Genomic DNA, 10775 nt, shown 5'->3' with positions numbered 1-10775 from the left:
CATTCACTCATTCACTCATTCACTCATTCACTCATTCACTCATTCACTCATTCACTCATTCACTCATTTATTCACACAGTAGTTCAAATCACGACAGAACCAATTTTTTGCCAGGCAAAACAAACTCATCTGGTATTGAATTATAAGAAAATCTTCAAAGAGTGTCTGATTAAGTAGCTATCTACATATATATGAGTCATTTCATTCATAAAACCAAGAAAAACCACAAGAGAAAGAAAAAAGAAGAAAGAAAAAAATTACTGAAAATTACTAAAAACGGCGTCTTCACTCTGGAGGTTGCAACGAGGGGAGCAGAGTACGGAACCAGCCGCATAAAACATCTCTGCAGAAACCCCCATCACAAGCCACCATACTTGACGCCCCTCTTGCCCATCTCTTTCCTCCCGACGGGATCCTCAGGCCACACCCAGCCACGACTCCGCTTGGCCTCGCGCTTCTCGGCCAGCTGGGGCTTGGGAATCCAGTTGTCGCGAGCCTTGGCTTTGCGCCGGGTGCCGTCGGCAGGAGCGCCAATCTCGGCCTTCCAGTGGGCGTGGCCGGCGGGCGTGTGGTCGCTGGCCAGTTGGCAGAGACCCCAGAGAGCGAGACAGGCTGTCAGGGGAACGCTGTCCGACGAGTCTAGCTCGGCATCGGAAACAGCGGCGTTGAGCTGGACGGAGGTGATTTCCAAGTCGCCGAAGAAGGGTGTTGACTCGGTGCCTGCGCGGACAAGGACAAGCTCAATCTCGGTGAGGATGAAGCCGTAGCGGCAACCATGCTCGCGCATCGCGTAGTGCAGGGCGGCAAGGCCTCGCAAGTAGTCAACACGCTTGATGTTACCTTCGGCTCGCATACCGGTGTTGAAGCGATCAAAGCTGCGGACCAGGCCGACCACTCTTGCCGTGGGCTTGCCGCCGAAGATGGCAGCAGCGGTGGAAGACTCGCCCATGGCGTTGGCAACGAAGATGAGGTCGTTGACACCTGATGCCGTCTTTGCGGGGACGGAAAGCTGCAGAGGGCGGTTGGAAGAGATGGCCAGTGCAGAGTTGAGCTTAGGGAGGTAGTACGAGGCGTAGATGCTGTGCAGGGCAGCCTCAGTCTCGGGGTGACGAGATGAGAAGGCGGGTGTCTGAAGCAGAGGAGCAGGCACAGGAGAGTTGAGCAGAGCAGATGCGCCAGGGAGAGACAGGATGGCCGAGGCATTGAAGCTTGACCATAAGGAGACGCTGCGAACATCCCACCAGAAGTGCTTAATTGAAGGATCCCGAAGAGGAAAGGAGATGGTGCGGACAAGAGACGCAGCAGGGTTGGGACATGTTAGGTGATCCATGAGAGTGGTGGACGGCGCTGGCTCAGGAGTAGCAGCGGTGGCCAGGCTCAAGGGTGACGGAGCACGAGGAAGGTAGGATGGGAACATGTAGTCCGACTGCTGCGAGGCTGTGGTGGTGGCAGGCACAAAGGGCATCTGACGATAAGTGGGATAGCCATACTTGTCGATGGTGGCGGCGTCAAGGTTGAGACTTGTCCGGCGAGACGGCGGCAGGCTGTCATGGGCGAAGCTTGCAGGCGAAGCAAGGAGCGATGAAGGGAAAGCCGTGGGCTCATCCTGCGTCTGCGGGGGAGGCGTAGCAAAAGGTGAGATGTGAGCAAAGGCCATGTTGGCGACGGTCTCTGGGTTGGTGTAGCTCCGGGAGTGGCTCGTGCGGAAAGGCTTGGAAGCAGGGGGAGGCGGGGTGGACTGTTGATGGGCAAGCCTTGCTCTTGCTGAACGGATGGAGCTGGAGCGAGAGTGCGATGCGCGAGCCATGTGAGGCTGACTGATATCCTGATCCTGGGAGCGAATCTTGGGAAGCAGAAGGGGGCCATGTTGGCGGACGGGCGGGCTTGCGCGAGGAGGAGTGGTGAAGCGAGAGCACACCGAGTCCGCTATTGAGTCTACCGCAGAGGCGGCAGCGGAGGCTGAAGAGACTGTTGAGTAGATGGATGAAGCCTTGGATACAGATCGAGCATGGCGGCTGTGAGAGTTGTATGGCAGCTGCAGGAGGCTTGATGGGTAGTGGTCGAGGCTGTAGGCTTCCATGAGAGGCACGCTCTCCATGGGAGGGGTTGTAGGATCTTCCAGTGAGGGCGAGGGAGAGGGGAATGTGAAGTCGAAGGCGACGTCGGCTACCAGACTGTGTTTGGACATGCGTAAGCATAAGATGCACAAGAGTATCTCATAACAATGGAGAGTGTAACTCACGCTGACATGATGGCGGTTGTTGTGGTGTTGTGAGGGTGAAAATGAAAAAGTGATTAAGTAACCGTATTAAGGCGATGAAGGAGGCCGGCTCCAATGTGTGGATAGTTGAGTTTGTTTTCTTTTCTTGTTTGTGAGAATGGTGTATATAAAACGAATCTCCAAGTGTTTGGAATATGTTCGGCCAGCGAGCAGGGATGTGGTCTAAGTGAATACTGTATGCGACGTTGGTTTGACAAAAAAACAAAGATGCAAGCACAAATCAAGAGAGGAAAGGAGAAGATATTATGGAGAGGAATGGACTGAGGCGAGAGAACGATTGGAAACCAAGGGACGAGGCCGTCTTCTTGTACTTGGTGCAGGCGTTGGGGGTTTGAAAGGTCCGATGATGGTCGCCAGGCCACGGCCGTCGTTGGGGGGTGTGTGCGATGGCAAGCGGCCGAGGGCGTGTGCTGTATGAGAGAGTGGAGCAGCCTAATTAGCAGCTTAGGAACAGGCCTCGAGTGGCATCGCATCGAAATATTTACTAGGAGCACCCTCTCTCTCATCCATGTCGCAGCAGCCGTGTTCTGTGTCTACCGCGAGAGTCGCCAGCGGCTCGTGGATCAGCAAGGCGGCGGCTTAGTTGCTTAGCCCTTTGGCCTTTTGCCCACACCCTCGAACACCATCCGCGTCTGTCTGTCTGCCCACTTTGGCCTGTCTTGGGCATGATATAGTATCATGATGGCATGAAACGCGACCCGACGTGTACGGGGGGTTGAGAGTCAGACAGACAGAGTCGGTCATTGACGGGCCCGGACGCGCAACCAGACGCTACCTGGACCAGCATCATGATCGATTTGTTGTGTTGTACAAGAAGCTAGCTAGCAGTAGCAGCACCGTAAGGCGTCAGTCAGTCGAATATGTTGAGGCTGGGGTTTGTCAGTAACGATGCCCATGCCCATGCCCATGCAATGCGGCCCAGAGCTTGGGATCCGGGTTCGTTGCCGCCCCCGCCCCAAAGTCCTAGATATTCTCGCTCTGTTTTTCTCTCACCTTGAAAGACGTAAAAAACGACGATGCAACCAGGATCTGCCCCAGCCTGCTGACCGTTGGCCGTCCATGCAGAATTGCCGGCAGACGAGGCCACGGCATTGCGGCTTCTAAGTGGATGGAAACCCACGAAAGCACACCCTGGACGCTTCTTTTCCTGGCCCGACTTTCAGGTGGGGGTTGTGGGGCCCCTCTCTCGCACCACAAGAATTGGATGAAAAAATGCGCTGTAAATAATTTGACACCCGCCTAAATACAGCGTAGGGCTCAGAAGGCTCTAGCGGGTGTCGGGGGCTTAGCGGGTTGCTGCAGGCGCCGACCCGGTGAGTGGCCAGCAGCTGCCCATGACTCATTTTAGCTTCAATTGGAGCCCTGGTGGTTATTTCGTGTGTGTGTGCACTCGAGCGTGTCTTGAAAGAGATCGATGTTGGTTCGTTGTTGGACGCGCGCGAGATGGGCGATCGCGCGGATCTCGTTGGATCTTGGCATTTGCAGAAATCGCGAAATTCTTAAATCACGTTCTTTTATACACTATCGTTGTTCTTTGTGCGTGCCTTTGATGGCTGTACCAGTCTTTCTTTGTCTGTACTACTACTACCTACCTATAATAGTGAGGCATCAACTTCTATTCGTATCGCGTTTCTGCTGCCGCGCCAAGCAAAGAGGCTCCTCCACTCACACGGGCGCTTTTGTCTTTTGGACCCCAGAAAATACCTACACATCATGCTCGAGGTATTACGGAGTACAGATGCTTCTTCCGTACTACTATACAGTGTACAGTATCATCTAATGTATCATGTACTATCATACCACCGTTGCCGCAGTACTGAATCAAACCCGTCGTAATAATAGAAATAATTAGACGCAGCTGCCTTGTCCCAGTCCGGCTCGTACCGAAAAAACCTGCTCTCTGCTTCTGCCCTGCTCTATTTTTGCTTACTTAAAATTGCCCTCCGCCGCAAATAGGCGCACGGCAAGACAAAGAGCCATGGGAGCGCCGTCTCCCGGGCGCTTAGAGCGGGGGTGAGGCCACAAAGCCGCCGGGCGCTTAAGCCCAGCAAGCAGCTCATCTGCCCTGCCTTGGCTTGTCTTGTCTTACACGCAGCAAGCAGCAAGCATTGTATGAACATAAAGACAACCTGGAAGACCAGCCCGTGATCCGAGCGTCCTGTCGCACCACCGATCGGATTGACGCTTTTACTTTTTTTTACTTCTCATCAATCTTACGGTTCCCTTCCCGATTACACCGTCCCACTGCGGCGGCTGCGGAGATTCGCTTTGCTGAGCACTGTCCATGTCGTCGATTATACTCTGGCCGAAACAGTACAGCAAATATTAAATACCAAGAATTAATATTAATATTTAATTCTTCAATACTGATGCTTCGCCTACCTTACCTCCCATCCAGGCGCGTATCCCCCAACCAATAACCATCCGCAAAGCCTCCCTCATTGCGTGTATCCTTCCATTCGCCACAGCCGCCCGCGCGTCTGTCGCACAAAGCAAGATCCGTCTCCGTCCTACCGCACTACATACAGGTCTGTAGAGATCGCGCATCTCTTCTTTCACGCGTAGACCTCCCCAAAAAAAAGTATCAACCCATCTCTCTTCTTCCAGCAACGCGCCTCTTCTTTCTTCCCCGTCCATCGCGTCTCTCCTCATCCAATCGGCTTCTCGCACGCCTCCTCCGCGCACTGATTGGCTCACGTCTCTTCGAATCGCCCGTTTGGTGCCCACGCTAACATTTCTTTAGTTCACTCTCTAAACCTTGTCCCAGAATACTCTGCACTTTAGACCTAGAGTCCGAGAATATTCGCACGCACCCCACATGAGAGATTCGCCATGTGTGCGCTGTCTAGTCCCAAGCTCCAGGGTTCGTCATCAGCTTGGCTACCTTAGTTAGGCTTTTCGGGTTCGGGATGCGTTTGGTGTTTCATCTTTTCCCACCACGAACCCAACATTTTGCGAATTTTCGTTTCGAAACATGCCCGAAGCGGTGACGGCATTCGTAACAACTCACGAACCTGATGACTCTTCGTCTTTAGTTTAGGCTGCGTGCATGCATCCCGTATGCACGATGTCCTTAGCATGGCTGAAGGTTTTTTTCCTCATCTAGCCTTAGATTCCATTCATTACTCGAGATGTCGTCGGGTATCAAATTGGTTTCACCGTCATTTAATTTATCTGGCGTACATACGGCCATGATTCAGGTGGAGATGGAGAACCTCGTCTAGATATGCCAACTCATCAACGGCATCCACCACTTCATTTTTCTCTTCTTCTAAAGAGTCATACACTAGGGTAGCAAGCGATGTGCATTTCATCTCTTATTCCCGGGTAAGGCACCATCATCTTCAATTACTACTGCCGCCATCACAGAGTGAATATGGTCAAAGCATTAAAAAAAAAAAAAAAAAAAAAAAAAAAAAATTCATCGCTGTCTTTTCTATCGTGATAATTAAAAGAGAGAGAAAAATAATAGGAGTATTGTAGCATAATCTTTTATCGGTTCTTCCCCAACGCCCGGTGCCAAACCAAAGTTTTAGTCGTAAAAAATAGTATCCAGCACCGACAGACACATCATGCAAAAAACTAAGCCGTCCCATTCGCCCTTCTAGCCCCCTTCTTAGTCGAAGCCCAACTGCTGCAAGTCCCTGGCCAACGATTTGTGCGCTGTCGCGTCTTTTCTGTGACGCGTCGTCGCTCGTCGCCTCACTTACACGCTGGCATGTGAGCAAAAGTTCGTCTCTCTCTTCTTGTGACTCAACCACAATCACTCCACTCCTCTTGTTTCGTTTCCTGTCGGCACCTCATCCCCGTCCTCGCTTTCTTGTTTCTGATCCGTTGGGGGCGATGGGGGTCGTCGCTGTGACATGGCATTCATCCCCCCTTGTTGGTAGTTCCCCAGTCGTACTATCCGCAGCGCTCGCATCATGCCTTCGAGCCTTACCCGTTCTTGCACCACCATGCTTCGGGCGTACTCGCGAATGGCCCGGAGGCCCATTTGATCGTGCAGCTCCTGCCATCCAGCCAATTCGCTGGCTACTGTCTGTTGCGTGTATCGAAGCTCCCTGGAGAGTTGTGACGCCTGCTCCCGTGATTGGCGCGCTCGCTTCTCCTTCTCCTCTTGGTGTCGCTGTCGAGAGTCGTCGAGCAAGCCCAGTGGCCATCGCGAAGGTCGCAGCGCGGAGCTGTCGTTTCTGTCTGCCTCCCTCTTGGCTGCCGTGATCTGTCCAATAAGGTTTGTCGGCCTAGCTAGCGAAGAGAGTAGTGCCTGCACCGTGGATTGAATCGCCAGAAGCGTCGTGTGAAACACAGCTTGTGGGTTGTGCTGAACGGGCGCCATGGCCCGAACAAACACCTCCATGCCTACAATGTGCTGCGGGGGCAGATATTGAATGGTAAATACTGCTCGATAAAGCAGCGCTGATGCATCGTAGAAATCTAGCAAGAGGAGTGATTGTTTCATCGTTAGCCGTGTTCCCATTGTCGACGGGTGGTCATCAAAGCTCAGCATTAGCACTCACCTGTAGCAACTTGGCCAACAGCATTCGCACGCCTCGTCACGCTCTTCGTGGAGTAGCTGATGCTTCGGACCATCTCTCGTGCGTGGTTGACGAATTGCTCCACTTCTCGTACGTCCTCCATAGGTTCGTACTCTTCGCGGATCTTCTCTACCCTTGTTTCTGTCTTGAGTTTTGTTCTCTGCTCCATAGCCTCCAGTTGCAGTTCTGGTACGAGGAAGAATTCCCACAACATCTCGTGAGTAGAAAGCGTGGGATGGCTCAGCATGATTTTCAGGAACCAGTCCGTTCGTATCTGGATATCTCGCAGCGCCGCGCGAGACGGCCTCGAGGGTAGTTGGAACGGCCACCTGGTATCTGATATCGAGGGAATCCATGACGCAGGGTTCTCCTCGGCCAGCAAGCGTGCCAACTGCTCAAAATCAGTCAAAGACCGGCGACTCGTAGTAACCGTGTAACTGTCATGATCTGTTGGAGCTGCCGACTTCAGCACCAACCTAACTGTGCTGTCCTCGACGAAAAAGGCTCTGACGACTCCCGTTATCCGCCCGTCCCTTGCGGGTGGCATGCTGAAAAGACCGAGGTCGTCAATTCTATTTCTGACGTCGTCGTCTTTGGCCAGCTCCACGGCCGTGAGACCTCGTAGTTCTTTAGCCCCAATGTCCACTCTAGGGTCGGCAAAAAGAGCCCTGACCATATCATATCGGCCATATTTGCTGGCAACCATGAGCGCTGTAAACTTCTTCTCGTTCGTCGCGTTGACATCCACGTCACAGTATTGCAAGATTCTGAGCGCCAGTCTCGGGTCATTCATAATGTGCAGCAGAGTGTTTCCCTTTCCATCTATATGCTCATCCACGTGCAGCGGCTGCCCGTCAAGCTGTGTTTGCTGCGCGGCCCTGATGCCATCCTCAACCATGGTATAGTACTCCACATGATCGTAGCAGCGACACAATGCGAAAAGCGGCGTCTGCCCATTCTTGTCTCTTTGGCGCCAGGGGATCAGGGGGCCAATGACCCCAATCATCCAAGGCGCGTTAAACAGGTAGTGTCCAACACTTCGGCCCCAAATGTCTTGTATTGAAAAGTATTGGCCCAACTGTCCTGGATTAGACTTGTCGAGAAGGTAGTCAAGAAATGAGTTAATCAGCTCTCGGTTACCTAGCTGAGTGGCAGCGCTCAGTAGCGTGGTGTTTTCGTTGTTCACGTCTCTCAGCACAATGTCAAACGGATAGTATCCGGACAAGGATAAGAGATAGCCCAACGTTTCCACGCTTCCACTCTGCACGGCCATCATCAGAACGGATTCACCCAGGGCACTGCTAGTTTGAGCAAGCCTCTCCACGGAGATGTCACCTTCCAGCGCGCTTCCCAGGGTGCCGATGGTTGCTATTGAGTGGTACGAGAACTCGGATGCACTTGACAAACTCCTAGTGTCCATAGCAACTCTCTTGGTTCTCTTGAGGGGTAGATCGAGTATTGACTCGTTTGCGCCATCGCCGCTGGCAATCTGAAAGGGGAATACGTGGCCAAGCCCAGTACCGTGAGAGAATCGGTCCGAGGAGTTCAACACAAGCGATGATCGCCTCGACGAACCATGCGCCAGCTTAAACGCAGGCTTGGGAGGGGTTCGATCGTCCACATCGTTGTCGCTATCTTCGATGTCGTCGTCATTGCTAATTGCGCAAGGGTTCGGTTCCATTATGTTCCTCAGCTCCTTCAGGTCTGCCCCCTTGGCGGCATCCCACAGAGCCTTGTTCTTCTTGCTGGCGCGGCGCAAGCCCGCCGAATCTGTGAAAAGATATGCTAGCACAGCTTCGAAAGTGCTCAAGGCGTATCCCATCTCTCCACTATCTACATCCTCGACAAAGATGAAATTCCTCACATAGGCAAGACGAGCCTGTAAGTTTTTGGCCTGGGATCGAATCACGACGTACAACAACAGGGAGACCAAGGTGTCGGCGTTCACAGTCATAATGGCCTTTTCAGATGACGGTAGGTCTGCTGCAGCACCGCCGAGAGGTCTTGAGGTATCGGTAAGCTGAGAGGCAATCTTCATGGTCGAAAGTAACAAATCCAGCATTTCCTGTGGGCTCATAGCGGTGGAAATCTTTCTGAATTCTTCGACGGCAGGGTTGAGCTGTGTAACAAGATCGTGCTTGGCTTTCATGCCCCCGTCGATGGCGATTCCTAATTGGGAGATGTCAATGAATTCCATTTTCCGAATCTTGGCTTCGAGTTCCAAGTCATCTCGCCGCTTGATGGCGCTGAGCTTGCCAAAAAGGAGGCCATGGACGTTCTCGGCAATGTAACGCTCAATTAACTTTTCCACAAGGGGACCTGTTAGATCTGTTGTAGCGCCTAGTAGCGACAGCTGTTGCTTATCCACTCCTTGGAAGATATCAATAGCAGCCGTAACAGCGCTCTCAAGGGCCGCGCGCATAATATCCTCGTCATCCTCGACGAAAAAGTCTTCTACAACAGGTAGGCTATTATGATTGGCTTTGCCGCCCTTGACCGTCAGGCTGTCTGCCCTCGCCCTTTTAGCTGCGGTCGCAACAGGACCGTCTGGCTTCGGATCCGGAATGTATGAGGCTGACGGCGGGGGTGGCAGCGGCTTCTGGAAGACTGTTGAGAATTCGATGAAGAGTTTCTCTAGCCCGGGTTGCATTTGCCGAGCAATCATGGGAAAGTGGTTGAGAAGATCATGGAAGCTCCTAATGTCTTTCTTGCGCGGCAAGGCATTGTCGGCTGAGTCGCCGTTGGTCTGCTTCTTCTGCTGTTGCTCCGCAGCCGCGCGGCTCCTGGTACCGGAGACGAGAACCGCGGGCTCGAGTCTGATCTCTTCCCACGTTCCAACAAGAGGCTTCGAGATGAAGTATACCAGCCATTGTCGAGGTTCGAAGACGTCGGGGTACCAGATGGTGTCGTTGAGAATCTGGGCCTGCGCAAGAGACTTGAACCCTGCGGCGATCCAGGTTAGCCGTGTTTCGGCTTGGAGAAGGATAAGGTTTCGCTAGTAGTATACCTTTGTTACTGTAGATGAAAGAGTCCTTGACAATGACGCTCCTCCCGTTCAGTGTGTTGAACTGGCGAGCCTTGCCTCGCGCCTCGCGCAAGTTCTGGGTGCTGTCCTTGGCGCCCACAGGCCCGTCAGGCCCGGCGATGCGCAGCACATGGCTGGCTAGAAACTCCTCCGAGGCGACGACCTCATGGGCCGGGGCGCCGCTCTCCGTCTCGCGATGGGTGAGAAGCACATCGGTCAAGGGAACCAGCAAGATGTGGTGGTGGACGGGAGTGCACTGCGCAACGACCTGGCTCTTGAAGAAGGCGGACAGAAAGGGGTTTAGTGGTTGCATTCACTCGACTTGCTAGGGAAACGTCGTCGAGCCGTGTCGATCTCCTGGCGGGAGCGGGAGCAGTAGCGGGAGCAGTAGCGGGAGCAGTTTGGTTGGGAGAGGCTGAAGCCGAGGTTGGAGCTGGAGTTGGAGATCGAGCTGGCGATCGAGGGGGGAATCGAGGGGGCGATCGAGGGGGTGACTGCGGAATGGTCGGCCAGCGAGAGACATGAAAAAACGATGGAATGTGCGTCGGGCGAGGTATCAATTCAATAGAATGCTATCGTAACGAAATCGGCATCGGGTCATCGGCGGGTGCAGGGTCGAGGGTTTGCGCTGAGATGCGAAGGAAATGCTTGGGCTGAAGCTGTTTGCAAGGTCAAGATACGAGATAGCACAGGTGAGCTGCAGAAGATAATGGACTGGGCTGGACTGACCTCATCCCACGCGTTTCTGCTCCAGCGGGCTTAGACCAGCCTGGAATCCCTTGTACCTGGAAACCTTTTGTGCGCTAAGGTGCGGGAGTGTGCACGGGCCCCTGGAGATTTTATTGTCCGATTTGCACTCTGGAAGAATCAATATTTCCATGTGAGGATGAGATGAGCTACCCGGGAGTGAGAGGCTGATTTGATGTTTATTGCT

General features: G+C 53.2%; 2 protein-coding genes across 2 annotated transcripts; both read right to left on the bottom strand.

Annotated features, from left to right (window-relative positions):
* Positions 1-358: 358 nt before the first annotated feature.
* Positions 359-2080, bottom strand: M431DRAFT_94796 (hypothetical protein; the record flags this gene model as incomplete). Its single annotated transcript, XM_024924619.1, has 1 exon — positions 359-2080. The coding sequence occupies one exon, from the start codon at positions 2078-2080 to the stop codon at positions 359-361; it is 1722 nt and encodes a 573-aa protein (XP_024770483.1).
* Positions 2081-6044: 3964 nt separating this feature from the next.
* Positions 6045-10154, bottom strand: M431DRAFT_8857 (hypothetical protein; the record flags this gene model as incomplete). Its single annotated transcript, XM_024923921.1, has 3 exons — positions 6045-6715; positions 6799-9759; positions 9824-10154. The coding sequence occupies 3 exons, from the start codon at positions 10152-10154 to the stop codon at positions 6045-6047; spliced, it is 3963 nt and encodes a 1320-aa protein (XP_024770482.1).
* Between the last annotated feature and the right edge of the window lie 621 nt (positions 10155-10775).

This window comes from Trichoderma harzianum (assembly GCF_003025095.1).
Source record: "Trichoderma harzianum CBS 226.95 unplaced genomic scaffold M431scaffold_13, whole genome shotgun sequence".
Taxonomy (NCBI): domain Eukaryota; kingdom Fungi; phylum Ascomycota; class Sordariomycetes; order Hypocreales; family Hypocreaceae; genus Trichoderma; species Trichoderma harzianum.
The sequence above is the reverse complement of the archived record's forward strand: the minus strand, read 5'-3'. Positions and strand labels throughout refer to the sequence as shown.